Genomic DNA, 18,516 nt, shown 5'->3' with positions numbered 1-18,516 from the left:
GGGATCAGTTCTTTAAATTGAAAAAAAAGATTGTTATAAAATGACATGCTATTCAATTTAGAAAGTCTCCATAATTTGACCAAAGTTATATAATGTCTGACACTATGGAAGAATTGGCACAACCACTTTCTAATGACACAGAGGGACAAATCAGAATATATGTATATAAGGGATACATGCGAACAGGAGCACATCTTCCTATCTCATCTCATGTAATGCTCCAACCTCATGCTGAGGTATAGATTGTAAGGATCACTGGAAAGAAGATTCAGTTGATCTTAGTGAGGTCCAGCGAGTCCCTAAGGTCGCACGGGTGCTTGCACGGCTTCTGGAGTTTCATCGCTCTCATCTGTTTACACTGAGAGGACATGTGTAGATTTGCACTGCAGGAAAAGAAATGGTGGTGCTGAGGAGAGCTCATGCCTGGGAACAATACTAAATTCAAATAAACTAAAATTTCAGCAGACATCCGACATGTTGTTGACAAGTGAGTGTGGTGACGAAAGGTCTGTCAACAGCAGAGCAGAGATGGTGGCCATTTTGGAGAAAAGCAGACTGTGAGAACAAACACAAACCCACTGAGTTACCTGTGCCAACCTTGAAAGGGACTCCTGAGAGATGAAAGGGACACCACTGACCCGGGATCCTTCTTTCCCACCTCTAGCAAGTACTAGAAGCAGTAGCACCCTCATCCTCACAGACTCATATGGAACCTTCTGAGATCCTGATATTCTTGGCACCTATTCCATTTGGCAAATCCTTTATTCACAATTATATCCTAAAGGACATAATAAGTGATAGTTAAGATAAAAATGAAAACTCACCGACACTGGAGTATGGGTGGGGTTACTATTGCTGTGATGAATCACAACCACTAAAAGCAAGTTGGGAAGCAAAGGGTTTATTTGGCTTACACTCCCATTTCACTGAAGGACAGCAGGACAGGAACTCACACAGGGCAGGAACCCAGAGTCAGGAGCTGATGCAGAGGACATGGAGGGGAGCTGCCTACTGGCTTGCTGTCATGGCCTGCTCAGCATGCTTTTTTATGGAATCCAGGGCCAATATCCTGTCTGGCACCATCCTCCATGGTCTGGGTGTTCTCCCTCAATCACTATTTGAGAAAATGTTCTGCAGACTTGCATTGTCTCAGTTGAGACCCCACTTTTCCTGGTTACTTTAGCTTGTGTCAAGCTGACATTTAACTAGCCATCACAATAATCACTGCTTAAGTGGCTTTGTGTAAAATGAGGGTATAGAAGTAGATGGAAGGAACTGAACCTTGGGAAAGCAAAGAAAACAACTGTCAAGGGAGTAAACAGGCTGCAATTCATTGTGCTTCATGCTTTGGCAAGTATGACACTAATGGATTCCACTCACACTCCTTGTGAACAAGGCATGGCCTCATGTTAAACAGGAGGAAACTGATATTCAAGCTCAGCTATTCATTATGAAAGCAAATGATAAATCACAACACACACCTTGTATGTCTTGCTATGAAAGCTACACTTTCTGCACTATTGTCTTATGTGACCATTATAAGGAGAGAGAACGAGTGTCTTTCATTTTAAAGACATTTTCTTACAGAAGGAGGCTAGTGTAATAGTGGTTGATTAGTATAAACAGATCATGTAGGTAAGGATGCTGCTATCCTGACCTACATGAGCACAACTAACATGGGGGATTTAGTGTATTTCCTGTTGCTATTCGTGTCCCAGTGAATGAACAATTTTTTTTAAAGAAAGCACATTCAGGGGCCAGAATAAATCTTACAGCATTGCTTTTCTTAATTTCAAGGTGAATGGGTGACAATTTCAAAAAAGAAAGAAAGAAAGAAAACAAAACCAAAAATGGGTAGTATTCATGCCCTTCAAAGTAATTAGCAACTTTCAGAAGTGATTGGAATAAAACAATTATTGTCATTGATCAGCTCTGAATAGATAATTTTAAACAAAGTCATTGTGTGCTCAGCAGATTAGAGCTTGTTAACTGCAAGTTCTAAATGACCTCTTAAGCTAGTCAGACCAGTGATGCATATTCCTCATTAAGTAACATCACTGTGTAAGTGTTCTTATAAATAATGTTTATATTAAGTACTGAAACAAATGGTAAAATGGTATATCAAAAGCCATCTGTGCACAGAAAAGATTTCTTCCACTATGTTTATCTTTATTCCCTAAAATCTATAGTAATCTGCACATCAATGGAGGAGGAACAAAAGACTTTTTTCCCCTAAAATAGAAGTGAAAGTGAAGGAAGCCTGGAAAGCAAACTCACTGACAATGTCCTAGCCAGTTTCAGTGCCCTGGTGTCATCATGGGAACATGGCGAACTCACTGATCCTCAGCTCTACCTACCTTTGCTTTCTCTATGAATTGATTCAGGTGCTTCGCATGTACGATTGTAGTAACAAGAAGAGTAAAAAGACATTCCTCTGTGGGTTAATGGAAGCATCATGCGTATACATACACATGATGTTGTCTAACACGGTCCCTTCCTATATTGACAAAAACACTGAAATTAGGGCGAACTTTTCTTTGTGTGACTAAGACTGTGCTCTTCATTCTGTAGCCACAGAAACATAGCACCGTTTCCAGGCTATGAGACTGTCAGCATCCAGTTTCTAAAAAAAAGAAAAATTAGCAATGTGTGTCTTTTCAGTCACCAAAGTTGTTATTATAAATCATGCTTACTGCGTGGCACAATAAATATGAATAGAGTTATAGGTAATCTAAAGGACTGAGCTTTATGTATGACATTATTTAACCACTTTTAAGTAAAGCCAATATATAATTTTTCTTGTACTCATCATGTTTTAGACATGAAAGAAAAAAATGAAACAACAATTTGATATTGTGACTTATATTAATTCTTAACTGTAAGAGTGAATCACTAAATTTATAGCACTTTGCAAATTTGTTTTAAGTCATTTTTAGTGTTCAACTTACTGTTATGCTGTTATTTTCTATAAAGTGAGCACTTCAATCTGAACTGAAGTGATTGGGGTGCTAAAATCAAGACAAATCACTCAAAATAAGAGTCTACTGGCCATCTCCCAGTCCTAGTCCCTTGGCGAAGTAATGACATCTGATTGAGAAATCACTATTCAAGTGTTCCAGGACAAAAGGGATTCTCCAAGAAACAATCAATTACATTTGTTGTCCAGTCCATCCCTACCATAGTACCTACTCACAGAATTTAAATGTCTTAAACATTCCCCAGCAAAAGAAAAAGGATCTCTTCTAACAAGGGTATTCAGTCCTTAGAGATGTAGAAAGAAATTATTAAAGGCAAAGACTTCTCTTTTAAAACACTGTGCATTGGAAAGAACAAGAGGGAGGGACAGCATTGACTGATTATCCTGAGATATTTATTTAACAAACTTGCAGACCAAGGGTAGTTTGTTGATAGATGCTTTGCTGTCATTGATCAATGAGAACAAAGAGGTAAGTCGGGAGATTTTAGCAGGGATATGCTAAACTTGCATTTGTCACAGATGAAGAAGCTGGACACTGAGCATCTGTGTGTCTCATCCAAGTCAGTGTGGGAAGGTGTGCAAGCTCTTCTCTACTTGCCAACAAGCTCAAAGACTCTTTTCCACATGTTTGATCCCTGCGATTATGAGACTCAAGGGTGGACCTCAGCATTGCCCACCAATTCATATCAAAGACAAACTGACAAGGGATGACACTATTACTATGATTCTGAAGGAATGGATGCCTTCCAATGGCTATACCGGTGTAAGCGTCTTACACAGTTCTGTTTTAGGTTAAGGGAACCTCAGTTCAGTAAGATCAGAAATCATCGTGAAGATGCAAGCCACACGTATGCATTATTCCATCCCTGTCTTCTGGGCTTCTCTTTTTAGTTACTAAGGCTTAGTAGCATGGGGCAGAAGATCTCTCATCATCCCCCCTCCCCTGGGGACCACAGAAACAGCTATGACTCTGGACATTAACTGTATTACACTCTCCAGTGGAACATGGTGTTTCACATCTGGACTTTATAGGGCACGAGGATCAGGAGTTCAAGGCCAGCCTTGGCTATATAGTGAAGGGTATGTGAGACCATGTCTTTTCAGAAAAGAAAAACTGATTTAGGTTGTCAACAACTGGTTACTTTTTCCTTTGGAGACACATCTGATATGAAGTAAGCAGATCAGAATCTTTAAGTCTCCATGTCTGAGCCAATGGTAGCACTGCAAAGAGAGTGGAGACCCAACACATCTCAGATTAGTGCATGCCCTGAGAAAAAAGATCCCAAGTGCTTCTGTGTGGGTGCTCCTGGAGAAGGCTAGGGGCACCCTACACTTCAGTTCTTCTGTGTGGGTGCTCCTAGGGAAAGCTAATGGCATCGTACACTTGAGTGCTTCTGTGCGTGGGTGCTCCTGGGGAAGGCTAGTGGAACCCTACACTTCAGTTCTGTGTGGGTGCTCCTGGGGAAGGCTCGTGTCTGGCCTCTCACCAGCTGCAGGGAAACAGAACAGTGTACAGTTACTGTAGAAGGCCTGCTTCAGGCTCCCATGAGCCTTCACAGAGAAGACAGCAGTGTTTCAAGAGCAGCACACAGATTCAGAAGTGTTAACCAGGTGCTGTCATTCGGTACATGGCTTTCAGAAAGAATTTGCCACCTTGCCTGGCCCAAAGCAGAGTGTGCTCTTTGTAGGCAATGTAGGTCTTAGAATGATGAATAAAATTCAACTGAGAAATTTTCCTATATATAATAATTTAGCAATTAAGCATAACTACATTGTTTTAAATAAAAGGAATAAATATGTTTGCACTCATTGCTAAAATCTACAGCAATCAAATTCAAGCATATGGTTGCTATGTTCATCATGTTTGTGTGTGTGTGTGTGTGTGATGTGGTGCATGTGCCTGTAAGTATAGGAGTGTGCAGGTGAGCACTCACATGGAGGCTAGCGGCAGATGTGGAGTTTTCATCGCCCTTTCTGCACCCTCCTTTCTTTTGAGACAACGTCTCTCAGTGAACTCGAAGAGCATCAATTTGGCCTTGTGGGCTGCCTAATGAACTTTAGGGAAAAGCCTGTTGCCACCCTGTCAGCACCGGGGTTACAGGAAAGTACCATCAGCTGGTTACAAGAGCTCTGGGGATCAGAACTCGGTTCCTCATGCTAGGATGTCAAACATTTGACCATCTATGCCATATAGTCAGCCCTAAAGTAACCTTTCTATTAGATAATCAGCACAAAAATGATGGAAAAAATTCTGTGCCAGAGACAAACTTGATTACTGCTAAATCATATGAATAGTTTTAATTACCTTATATGGGGTCGGATTTTTAGATCTCAGAGCCATGTTCATCTATTTACCATGATATATACATGGCATATGGACAGCAATGCATCACTTCATTGATATTTGTGGCCTTTCTGTAGCTATGGTTCAGAGATCCCTGGCATTACCAAGCACGGGCATTTATAACTGTGGTTTACATTTTACTCTAATTTCCAGTGCTGCCATGTGTTTAGTATAGCCAACTTCTTAACTAGTGCTCTTTCCCCACCTTCCATTAGCATATCAATCAAATTTGCATTACTTTGCTTTGCTGGTATTATTAAAAGGGAATTCAGGGCACAATTGACTTTTCATTTGTTTAACAAGTGAAGAAATATTTACCCTGACAGCCATTTCATTGTAGAGATTCATCTTCATATTATAATACGCTGCCTGTGAATCAAGAAAAAAGAAAAGATGGCATAGATTTCAGTTACACAAAGACAGTGTAGCCTATTTTTACATATAAAGGATAAGAATCTTTATACATAATACATAATAAGAGTTCTGGGCTTAGAAAATGAAATCAAACTTTGTATTGAAGAGATAGGCTTCCTAATACATAATGCAAACTTAACCAGAAAAATCTATGGTAGTCAAACTCAGAGCTAATGGAGATATATGATCATAAAATGCTCTCCGCTGAGTTTGATAATCAATGGTGCTCTGCTGAGAATAGAATAACAAAGCAGAAATATTCACAAGTGCTGGTGACACGTCCTATGGTATGATTTATTCACTGGGGTTCTCTTAGCCAAAACTCACAGGAACATAAAAGGAATTCATATTTCAAGACGTCGGGTTTAATGAAAAATTCAAAGAAATGCTGTCTTCAGTCGAAACCGTTCAAGGGTACGGATGCAGTGATGGGGCAAAATTGTGCCTTCCAACCATCTACGTGAGATGCCATGTGCTTAGCTGCCTCCTGAGTCAGCCTTGGGGATTTTGTGTCACTTAGTATTCATTTTACCTCCATAAAATCACAAATATAATGATATCACATTACCGCAAATCCCTTGGTAGAGTGAATATTTCCTAAACTCTTAGTTTCTTTCTAAGAAAGACACCATCTACTAATACCAAAATCTGTGTTATTTAAAGAAGCATTTAGCAATATTTCTTATTCTAATGAAAATACTCTCTTGAACTAAAATTTCCCTATCTGCTTTGTTTTTTAATTTAAAATAAAAAACTCACAGAGCTCACAACAGTAAAATCAACAGTAAAAGCATTTACACATATATTTTTTCAACATGATATTGTTGACACAGAAAAACCACTCTCACCCCAAAGAAAAGAGACAGTGTACCCTGGAGACAAATCTGATTGACCATAGCTTAGGAATGCAGATTTATGTTATCTCAAGTTCCATGTTCCCACATGGTAACAGCTTGATGAAGTTTTAATAGTTACAAAACAAAGAAAATTGTAAAATAAGTCACTTTCAGAACATACTGGTGGACACATTAGGTGGCAGGGTCACAGCCAAACAGGAAAATCCTAGCTATAGGACTGAGGATTTCAGGTGCACTCTTAGCCTTTGGTTGGTGGAGACCAGAGGCTCTTTAGCACAATCTGAAAGGTTCTGCATGTTTGTCAAAAGGATGTTAGGTCTGACAGAGCTGGGCAGAGAATGATTATTAAGGAGTCTGAAGACGCCAAGACAAATTTTAAGTGTGCTCTGGACCTGCTCTGCCGCAGGCTTTGCACTAACCAGCCTTGCAGAACAGCCAGTGGAAGGCATGCTTCCTTCTAAGAACTTCTAGTGATACACAACCTCAAGCATTTTTCTCCAATCAGAAGACATGCAACTAATAGAACTTCACCCTAGCTTTTAAGGATCAAGTTTCCTGGGTAGAAATAGAAAAATAAATTCAGTCCTCTGTCAGGGGCAATTCTTCATGACAGACAAGAGTCCATACAAATACAAAGGCTTTCCCATAATCAGCCTGTGTGAGTGGCCTGGGGTGATCCAGAGCAGACTGGGAAGAGCTGCGGAGATGTGTGATTCACCAACAGTCTGATTGATTACAAGACGGTGGACTGCTCTGTGCTACTAACATTACTGCGCTTAGCCTCTCTGTTTAACTTCCTTAAAGCAAATGTGGCATTCTTCCTGTCATTTGAGGTGAATTAAAATACCTAATTTCATACTGTATTTATTCTATTCATGCTGAAGTTGACATTGTCATGAAATGGATATGTGTGTGTATTTCTATAAGTATTTTCATATAATGTTTTTTTTCTTTTAGTTAAAAATAAAAAATTCAGAGCTCACAACAGTAAAACTAACAGTAAAAGATTTACATGTATATTTCTTTCCTCAACATAATATTGTCGACACAAAAACACAACTCTCACCTCATGAAAAAACAATTATTGGAAACTATTTTTTCAAGCAGAAAAAGTTCTGCTTATATATATATATATATATATATATATATATATATATATATATATAAGCTATTTGAAAGTAGTGTGTGAGCTTTTGAACTCCAGACAAGTTTGAAGCATAACTTTAGTTTGTTTTTTAAATGACCTTTATGTGTGGTGCTCATGGGGAGAAGTCAGTTTTCTCCTATGGCCCAAGGATAGACACCTCCACCATCACGCTTGTGTCTGCGTGGCTTTGGAAAGAGTGTCTGTCAGTCTCCTGTTCTATACCCCCATCCTTTAAAAGGTGTTACATGCTTCCTCGAGCTGGTGTGAAGTAAAAAGAGAGAAAGTAATTAGGACACTGGGGACACAGTTGATAGGAAAGGGACCCACAGCTCTGTGTGTGGAGGTTAAACATTTAACTGCATAAAAGGACGAAGATTTTATGAACTAAGTGGGGAAGTCTGTATTTCAAAGGCATTGCTACCCCAAGCCTGCCCATGTGCGCCAGCCTTGTTTATCTTTCAGAGCAGGGTGCCTGCGTGTGGGGCATCTTCACGTGCATCGGGCAAGCTTGTTGTAAGATGGCAGGCAGAGTAAGAAGAGCAGGACCTTTTCACTTCATTATAATCTTGCCTACCAGCTAAACAGCTCTGACAGTAGACAGCTACCTTGAAGAAGGTCGGAAAACATCTGGTTTAAAGGAGCAGGAGGAGGCAGGGCCTCAATTCCCAGAAAAGATATGACCGTCTGTAATCTAATTCCTGTTACCCCATATCTGGGACCTGTCACCCTCAGAGGATCAAAGCAGCTTGATTTTCAAGCTTATGTCTCCTGCTCTTGGTTTCCTAGATTTTCACATCCCTATTCTCGTGTGAGCCACTAATGGATTCTACGTGAGTCCCAGGTTCCCTGGTCCAACAGCTTTGAAAATAAACTCCAAACAGCATCAGACACCAGTATCACATGGCTGACTTGAAATGCCAAACCTAGAAGAGACAAATACCAGAAAGGCAGTAGCCAGTGACTTGACATTAAGAAACGTTTTGGAGATAAAATGGAGATGGCTGCATGAAAATAGATTGGATGAGTCCAGAAAGACGGCTCAGCTGTTAGGAGCCCATAATGCTTTCCAGAGAATCTCATTTGGGAGTTCCCAGTCCCCTCCACTGCTGTAGTTCCAGGTCAAATACCCTCTCTGTCTTGTGCAGACACTCATGTGCACATACCCACCAATACACACACGTACATATCATTAAAAACAAAATGCTTTCATTTAAAGTCAATAAAAGTTCCTTTCCTTGTTATTCAGTTAAATGTTCTATCAAACATTAATCCCTTGTAAGAAATGTAGAATGGTTAACTGTATATTAATATTGTGAGCCTTGAATCTCCAGCAGTGTAGTAAATTTTTATTCTTTGAACAATAATGTTTTAAAACAAAAAATATCCTTATCAGTTAAACTGTTCTACCATAAAGTTATAAATATTAAGTCACTGACTAGATGATCACAATTTAAAAGGTAAGATTAAGTTACATATATTTACTTTGCAACAACGTATCAAATTAATCATATGTTAAAATAGTCTTTAGAGTTTCAAACTGATCTCTGGCTGTGTTAAAAAAAGAGTATTTGATATAGAGCATATCATTAATTATATAATGGCAAAATATAGAAAATGGTAATTTTAAAAATAAATCACTTTGTATGAAAACTGTCCTGTATAGTTTATATTGGCAAGTCCTATAGGAACACAAATGCCCTAATAAGGAGAAGGAAAAGGACAACCTGTCCTGCTTCTGTTGCCTACAGAATTATTATCTTAGCCAGGCATGGTGATGAACATGGCCTGGTTCAGACACCCAGATGGCTGACAGGAGGACCACAGTATTCAGGCCATCACAGACAGACAGCACAGTGAGATCTAGTCTCAAACATATATACATAAAACAAGGAAAGGTATTTTAATTCAACTCTATCTAAAGCAATGTATAGTAAGAATAAACTATATAGACTATTCCATGGTTGAAGAGGAAAAAAATAAGGAAAGTCAATTAATACTCTTTAAAGGACAATCCCCCAAGAGGACATAACAATTCTAAATCTGTATGTACCAAATACAGGTGGACATAATTTCATAAAGGAAATACTACTTGACTGAAAACCACAGATGAATCCAAACATAATGATATTAGGGTACTCTGACATTCATTCTCACCATTAAACAGGCTATCTGGACAAAAACTCAACAGACATCATAAACCAAGTGGATCTCACAAAAATCTAACTCCACCCATATACTAAAAGCAGCCCATGAAACTGTCTTCAAATTGACCATTTATCAGGCCACACAAAAGTCTTCAAAAATACAGAAAAGGTGAAGTAACATCTTGCATTCTTCTGATCGCATGGAATATAGCAAGTAGCAATTGAAAGTACAGAAACTACACAAACTCATGGGATTTAGCAACACACTGCTGAACAATAGAAGAAGGTCAAGGAAGAAATAAGTAAGGCAGTTTTGTAATTCTTAGGGCTGAATGAAAACTGAACCTAATGGGACTGCAGAGATGGCTGAGAAGTTAGGAGCACTGCTGCTATTCCAGAGGACCTGGGTTCCAGTCCCAGTATCCACATGGCAGTTCACAATTGTCTATAACTCCTGTTCCAGGGAATCCACACCCTTACCTAGACATGCATGTGGGCAAAACACCATTTTACATAAAATACAATTAAATAAATTATAAAAATTTCTGATCAATTCTTAGAAATAATAAAATTATGTAATATTGGTCTAGCGACCACACAGATTTAAAATCTACAGAGTCTCAATTCTTAAACCTTTCTTATATCTAGAAAAAAAGAAAAGAAAATGAACATACCACAATCTATGGGGCATAATGAAGGCAGACATTAAAAAAAATCTTATAGCACTAGCTACCTACATTAAAAGTTTTGGGAGCTCTCAAATTAATAAGTTAATGATGCAACTTAAGGAATTGTAAAAACAATAATAAGCCAAACCCCAAAACAGTAGACATGAAGAGAGAATAAAAATCTGGGAATAAATTAATAAAATAGAATGAAAGCAATACAGTGAATCAGTGAAGTATTGGTCCTTTGAAAAGATAAGACTGGTAAACTTTTAGCCAAATTAACCAAAAATAGAGAAAATTCAAATAATAAAACTTAAGGGGAAATGGAAATAAAGAGGAGTCACAACAACATATACCAATGAAATTTAGAAAATCATAAAATATTTCATTTTTCTCTTCTGCTAAACCTGAAAATCTAAAAGAATATGAAATTGTCTAGATGTTTATAGCATACAAAAATTAAATCAAGATGAAATAAGTAATTTATACATAGCCAACAATGTAATTTAAGTAGTAATAAAAGGTCTCTCAACTATAAAAGCACAGGACCAGATGGAACCCCTGAAAAGTCTCACCAGAATGTCAAAGAACCGAAACCAACACTACTCAAATTATCCCATAAAATATAAAAGGAAGGAAGGCTTCCTAGCTGTTTTCATGGGGAAGGAAGGGAAGAAAATTGTGAGCCACTCTGCTTGAGGAGCACAGTAAAATGCTAGCAAACCAAAGATCGTATAAAAGATCATTCATCATGACCAAGTTTATTAATCCCAGTGATGCAGGGTTGTTTAAACATATGTAAGTCAATAAGTTATACTCATTACACAAATAGACTAAAGGACAGAAACCAGATGATCATCTATTAGATAAAAATGGTCTTTGAAAAAAATCTAACACCTCTCCATAATAAAAGTCACAGAGAGCTAAAAGTGAAAAGAGCACACCTCAGTATACATAACAACCTACATCAAACATCATACTAAATGGAGAAAAACTCAAAGCATTCCCATCGATATCAGGAACCAGATAAGTGTGGCTGCTGTCTTCACTCCTATATAATATAGCACTTGAGGTCTTAGCTAGAGCAATAAGGCAAGAAAGAGAAATGAAAGCAAACAAATTAATAAAAAAATAAAAACAGGAAAAGCAGAAGCTAGGGTATCCCTATTTCCAGAGGATAGGATTCTATACATAAGAGACCCAAAAACTCAGGGCTGATAAATACTTTCGGCAAAGTGAAACTATACAAAAGTATTGAACAAAAGCGAATAGCCTTTCTATGTACTGACAACAGACACACTGAAAAGAAGTCAAGGGAATAATCACCTTTTCAATGGTTGAGACAGTCCTGGAGGAGTTGCAGGAGGTGAGTGAAAAGTGGGTTTGATCAACACACTATATATATTTATGTATGAAAATTTCAAAGACTGGAAAATAATAAACATGGTTTCCACAATGGAGGAGGGAGAGAAGGAGGAGAAAACAGTGGGAGAGGAAGAGGATGAGAAGAATAAAGAGGAGGGAGAGAAGGAAGAAAAGGAGGACAAAGAGGAGGCAAGTGCCATCCCAAACATTAGTACCGTTAAGTATCCAACTGAAGTTAAACAAGGGTGAAGCCACAGAGCATGGTGACTATAACCAGGTTGGTATAAGAATCAGAGAATCCTCTGTGTATCAAAGTGTCCCCATTTTTGTGGGCCAAAGGTACTAGAGCCCAAGACATGTAAAATGTGGAAGACCCCAGAAACTAAGACAAGTCACATGCATGCTGAAACAGAAGGTGAAAAAAAAACCATTAACAGTCATGTAGGAATCTGGGATTTGTTTAATTACAAGAGAAGCTGGAATAGCTCTGTTCCATGAAACTAAGAAAGCCATTGTAATGGGGAACACGTGCCATTGTAGGACTTGATAACATATTTTGGTGCCATATAATTATGTAAAATCGAGAAAGAAATATTATGGTGTAGTAATATTTTGAGGAAATGTCTCTTTGAAACTACAATCTACAACAGCCCCGGGATTTGGTCTTTTTCTTGGTGGCAGCTACAGGCAAGACTAGGTCACTATTTCCTGATGCTCTCTCCCATGGCTTTTTGTTTTTGAATCAGGGTCTCTTTACATAGCTCTGGATGTCCTGGAACTTACCATGTAGACCAGGCTGATCTACAACTCACAGACATCTGCTTCCTGCTTCTGTTTCCCAAGTGCTAGTATTAAAGGTGTACACTAGCACACCCCTCTGATCATCTCAGTTTTAACTAAACCCCACCTCTTGAGTATTGCTCTACTGCTGGGATACTTTTTCATGAGGTGGGAAATGCTGTCACTAATAGTGATAACCATGAAACCTTCACCTTGATCCTTAATCTAGGCTCCCATTCAGCAGCTCGGTTTAAAAGATGTCTGTTGAGTACTAATTATGATGGGCTCAGCTATTTGCTGAGGCAGCAATGTCTTAAACAGGATCACATGGATATGTCCTAACAGTAGCATTAACTAACAAACCTCCAAACACAGTTCTCCAAGCCCAAGTATCCCGTGCAGAGTGTCTCACATAAGGAACTTGCTTTGGTTATCAGGGAAAACTATTATGCAGCTTTGCTGAGGTGAAAATACAATTATGTTAGGATGTTACAAAAAATGGCTTCTCTCTCCTGTGAGTGAACGTTCTCTGTCTGGATGTTCCATGGCTCTTTGTCTCAGCTGTGGGGCAGAAGCAGCAGTCTAGTGATGAGCTCTTGTGACAGAAGTCAAGAACAAAAAAGCCTCTTAAAATGTCAGCTGGGGTGTGACCTATGTCCCATCAGCTCACAACACATGGCCTAGCCTCAAGCCAATAGGAGAAGATGTAAAGTATGAATGATTTTAAGACACCTAAAACATAAAGGAAGATATCATCTGTATTATTTCACTTCACAAAATATTACTAGGAATATTGAATGCAATAATTTGCTTTGAGTTTCCAATTGAAAGGCAGAGAATTGTATTCTGAAGGTCACATCTAGTCCTCACCAACCTTCTGCTATTCTCCATACTCCCTGGGCCATGTGATTAGCATCCTCACTGCTTTCATTGTTTCCAATTCCAAGCTTACCCCCCAAAACTTCATTCACACTGTTTTCTCCAAGGCTAAGTTCAAGGGTCATTTCCTTGCCCTGCAGAGACTTGCATTAACTGTTCATATACACAGTTGGAATCTACCCATGTCTCAAGGGAAGGTGGATGGCATATGATAAATGATATGCGGCTGTCCTCTGACCTCTAAATGCATGCACACATGTGTCCCCACACATATACAAATATGCATACAAATGTACATACACAAAACAATATGTATATAGAGATAAAAGAAAAAGTTTGAGAGTCAAGAAAGTAATAATATGAACTCTTTTTTCTAAGAACAGAAATCTGTAACTTTTGTACATACTTGTAACTTTTCTATACACCTAAAATTGCTTCAAAATTACTTTTTAAATGGTCTTAACTATAAATAAAAGTACAATGAATTTTAAAAAGGAAAGCCAGATATCAAAACTGGAAAGAAAAGTAAGGAAACGAAGTTGGGTCTAAACTACAGTACTAAAAAGCATCAAAAGAAATGTTTGACAGAAACACTAATAGAATGCTGACACTTCTCCCTCTGTGAAGGACAAAATGGGTTCAAGTATGAAATAAAGTTTTCCATTAAAATAGCATCATTAAGTTCAGAAAGAAGCAGAATTCTGCCTGTGTATACTTTTAAAATAACAATAATGGCTATTCAAATGTATCCTAAACAAAAGGCAATTGCCAAAATTTCTGACATTTAATCTGAAAAATAAAAGAAAATCTCCAGCCTTGCATGCAAAACATCCAGGGAAGTATGGACTTGTAAAGTTTCCTATCTAAAATGTCAAAAACAAACAGAAACAGGCATTTGACTAATTCAAAGACTTGTACTTTGAATAGTGCATTATCAAAATCAAATTATGAAAGGAGTTAGACATGTTGTGATCAGACTGATGACCAGTTGGGTCCAGTTTGGCTCTGCTTCTTAATAAAAGGAGCAGCAACAATGTAGTTCAAAACATTAATTTTTCGTGTCTATCCATTCACAAAAAGGGGCGTAAGATACTATGTGCTAAGGATCTTGAATGGAGAATACAATAGTGAGGCACACTGTGTGTCTTGGCAAAAGTTCAATGAAGGATGTTAGCAATGGGCAGAGTTGTTACATCATGTAAAACAAGTACAACCAAGTATTGCCAACTCTGGCTCCAAGTACACACAGGCAAGTCTGCCAAATGGGTATCATAAAAAGGCAAGTTTCAAAGATCATCTTGACATAAACACTTGCAAAATGCATTTACTTGTTAAATCCCAACCAGCATAAAGACACCATGCAATCATTTTCTGCTTATCAAAATCAATTGCAAATATGTAGTGATATATTTACAAATATGTATATATTCGGTGAAGTCATATTGGGAGTATTATTTATTCTTTTAAGAATATATTCCTTATAATGTTTGAAGATGACGTTTATTTATTTATTTACGTGTGTGGATGTGTTCAATGGCAGGTATGAGGAAGTCAGCACAGCTTGCTGGAAACAGTCCTGCACCGTGTGCGTTGTGGAGACTGCACTCAGGTCACTGGGCTTGGGGACAAGGGCCTCTATTCCCCGAGCCGTTGCACCAGCCTCATTTCCTGATTTTAGAAATCTCATTTATCTATAAACGACTCTGTAGAGAGGAGACTGTGGAGGGAAGCCATGTCTGCATTTTCCCAGTTAACATCCTTGTGAGCTTGTTGATAGCCTGTCAGAGGAGACATCCATTGAAAATGGGGGAGATTCGAGGATAAGCCAAATGTCTGCTGGCAAAGTCCTCTTAGAAAGTCCAGATATCCATCAGTACATAAATCTCCTGAATGTGCACAGTGAAACATATGAACATTGAAGTAGCTAATACAATTTATGTACAATGAAGTTTGTCACTTATGGAAAATTAAGAAATTTCTCAGAAAAGTCTCCTTTCCAAAGTTAAGCTCAGATTTGCCCTTGTATCATCCTCTATGCATTGGTGTAAGCAGAGGAAACCCATTTAAAAGGCAGGGTTGACTTTGGCCATGGTTTGTGCTGTTTCAGTACAATGGTCAGTGGGCACCGTTGTTTCTGGGCCATGATCAGGTACAATTGTACAGCAGAGAGGAACAAAGCTGGTCAGTGAACTGGGTGAAGAAGCAAAGGAAGAGGGGGACGAGGGAAGGCAGAGGGGGAGGGAGGGCTGGGACAAGACAGCCCCAAAGACAGACTCCAAGTGACCTTCCTTGAAGTGAACTCTACCTCCATAAGCCTTCAGTACATGAGACTTCTTGGGGACAATCCAAACAGAAACAGTTCATCTATGACAATTGTCATGAGTAATTTCTAAACTACATGGAAAACTACATCTTACAGAATGTTGAATAACTTAAATCGTGGCATAATATAAAGCTTATATTTACCTCAACAATAAGTTGGTACTGTTTTCTGCCTAAGTAACTTCTCCACCATTTTTGCATAATTGTCACTACCCTGTTCAAGTGCCTACAATGAAAACATGCACATTAGTATGTGTTCACTGAAACCAAGATGTTTCTTCATTCTCTAAAATTATTGTCCTGTAATTCACAAGGTCAAATTCCAATTTAAGGTTCTATGTATCCTCGTTTTATTTTTGTTTTATTATTTCTATTTTACCTTGTTTATTTCTCCCTTTGACATAATGCAACTCATTATATAGACCTGGCTTGCCTTGGATATGTAAAGATCCTACCTACCATCACTGCCCCCCAAGGATTTGGATTAGAGATACATGTCCTGCCATGCCTGTCTACATGTAAACTTTTTTCCTTGACTGAAAATGCTTTGTTTTTTCACCTTGAGATGAGTTCTCAGTCAGAAAAGGCTGTGCTGTTGTCTGCTCGAGTTGGCAGAAACAACCTGACATTTCATACTTGCAGAAACTGAGGGTTGTGGTTGCTCAGATTTCCTAATGGCCAAGCTTATCATGGCAGAGCTGGGACTCTCCTCCAGTGAGTTCTGTTCTCCTATGTCTGGGTTGGGGACAAATAGGTGATTTGTAAACTACCCTTGTGCCTTGTAGGCATGCTGTGCCATATGTCCCCCAAACTGCCTTCAGGGAACAGTTACACATCTGGGAAGGTGCCATTACACCTGTCCTCAGCATGGACTTATCATTTTCTGCCACAGACCTACATCCACAACTTTGAGTCGAGTGTACATTGAGAGACCCAGGGTTTCCTTGAACTCACCCTGTAACCCAGGTTAGCCTTAAACTTGCAGTCCTCCTAGCTTAGCCTCCAAAATAGTTAGGGGCAGGCCTATGCCACTAGGCACAGATAAAATACTTCAAAGTTATGTTCTATGCACAGTCCAGTTGACATGCTGAGAAATGGCAGAGGAATTATTGATGAAAATCACGTTAAGAGCCTAGAAAAATAGTTCTTATGTCAACAAAGGTGTCCTTGTGTTTCCTTGTCTTCTCCAGTGTTTCTGAGGCATCATGTGAGTCGGGTGAATTTAAAGAATTTCTTCACAGCCACGTTTCTGTATTGCACCGAGGCAAAAGCAGAGGCCTCATTTACAAACTGGAATTTACAACTCTGGGTAAACAAGGAAGTGTGGTGAATTATACAACTCAACCAGCTCTGGTTATCATAGACAAGGCATATTCTTCCTCTAACTTACCTAGGAAAATATTTGTTCACATGTGAGGTATGACACCAGGAACTGAACTTAGGACCTTGTGTGTATACCAGGCAAGCGCTGGGCAGGCGGTACTACCTACCCTTCCTCAGAATCAAAGAGAACATTAAACATGCTCTGTGCACTGAACAATAGCATGGGAGGGATTAAGATGGGATAGATCCATCATTTTATAATTAGAATATCATCATTTTAATACCATTGCTTTCATCAACCAACAGTTGAGAAATACTAAGATTCTTCTTCCCAAGTCCCCTTTGTGCCCCATTAGCTGATTTTTTACTATAAATGCACTTCGGGGAGGGGGGTATCTGAACAAATGTGCTGACAATATTGAGGGTTGTTAGAGGTGTATATGGCAGATATAATTCACATAGCAATCAGAAACAGTCAGAAGGGTTCTGTTTCCCTTTAATGACTTCACTACTGATTGAAATAAGAGGGTATCTGGAATAAATGCTACACAAAAAAGTTGTGATTCTCCAAGGCTGCATTTCAGCTTGTAAATGAGGTTTCTACGGTAAAATGGTAAAATGAATGTACCTGATGTGTGCCCGGACTTGGCAGCCACGGAACCAGCTCTGGATTTTCACAGCTGCATCATTCTCTTTCTTCCGAAATGCGTCAACGGCTCTGAAACATGGTTTCAAATAGTTTCATTAGTAACTAATGCAATTCTAAGGCAAGTCAACCTGTTAACCTTAATTTTTAATTTCTTAAAGATGGTAATTACAACTCACATGTCATTTTAAAGAAATTAAAATACTAAATTAAAAAAGCACATCTAAAAAATGAGCAGTTTTAAAAATTAACCTTTCTCTGAAAAGTCATGAGCTTTCAACAGCTTTTCCTATTTTATTTTTATAATCATCTGTTATGCTACTAATTAATTTGGTAGCATTTTTTAAGGAATGAAAAACAATGTGCAACTTTGTCAGTATTTTTGAAACATAATTATTTGAACTTATGGTTTAAATGCCACTACACATGTAACATGCAAAGTAAAATGCCTGCATATTTAACCCACTCATCAGTTAAATGTGCTGCCTCTAATTCAAATGAATCTATCACAAAATGCCTACTCTGGTAAGAGCCTGCTTATATTAAAGAATTCAATGGGTGTGTCACAGGCTTATAAAAAGATAAGAAACTTAATTCTTAGGTTTTACTGACTTACAATGAGAAAAAATAGAGTCAAGACATCTTAATGT

General features: G+C 38.5%; 1 protein-coding gene across 1 annotated transcript in view; it reads right to left on the bottom strand.

The window, feature by feature from the left end:
• The window catches only part of Spata17 (spermatogenesis associated 17), a 164,661-nt gene that overhangs the window by 132,332 nt on the left and 13,813 nt on the right, over positions 1 to 18,516 (bottom strand). Inside the window, 3 exon segments of the mRNA XM_005082443.4 lie at positions 5,640 to 5,690; positions 16,042 to 16,123; positions 17,849 to 17,938. Of these exon segments, the coding sequence (XP_005082500.3) occupies positions 5,640 to 5,690; positions 16,042 to 16,123; positions 17,849 to 17,938 (223 nt within the window).

Source organism: Mesocricetus auratus, unplaced genomic scaffold, assembly GCF_017639785.1.
Source record: "Mesocricetus auratus isolate SY011 unplaced genomic scaffold, BCM_Maur_2.0 Super-Scaffold_100676, whole genome shotgun sequence".
NCBI lineage: Eukaryota > Metazoa > Chordata > Mammalia > Rodentia > Cricetidae > Mesocricetus > Mesocricetus auratus.
The sequence above is the reverse complement of the archived record's forward strand: the minus strand, read 5'-3'. Positions and strand labels throughout refer to the sequence as shown.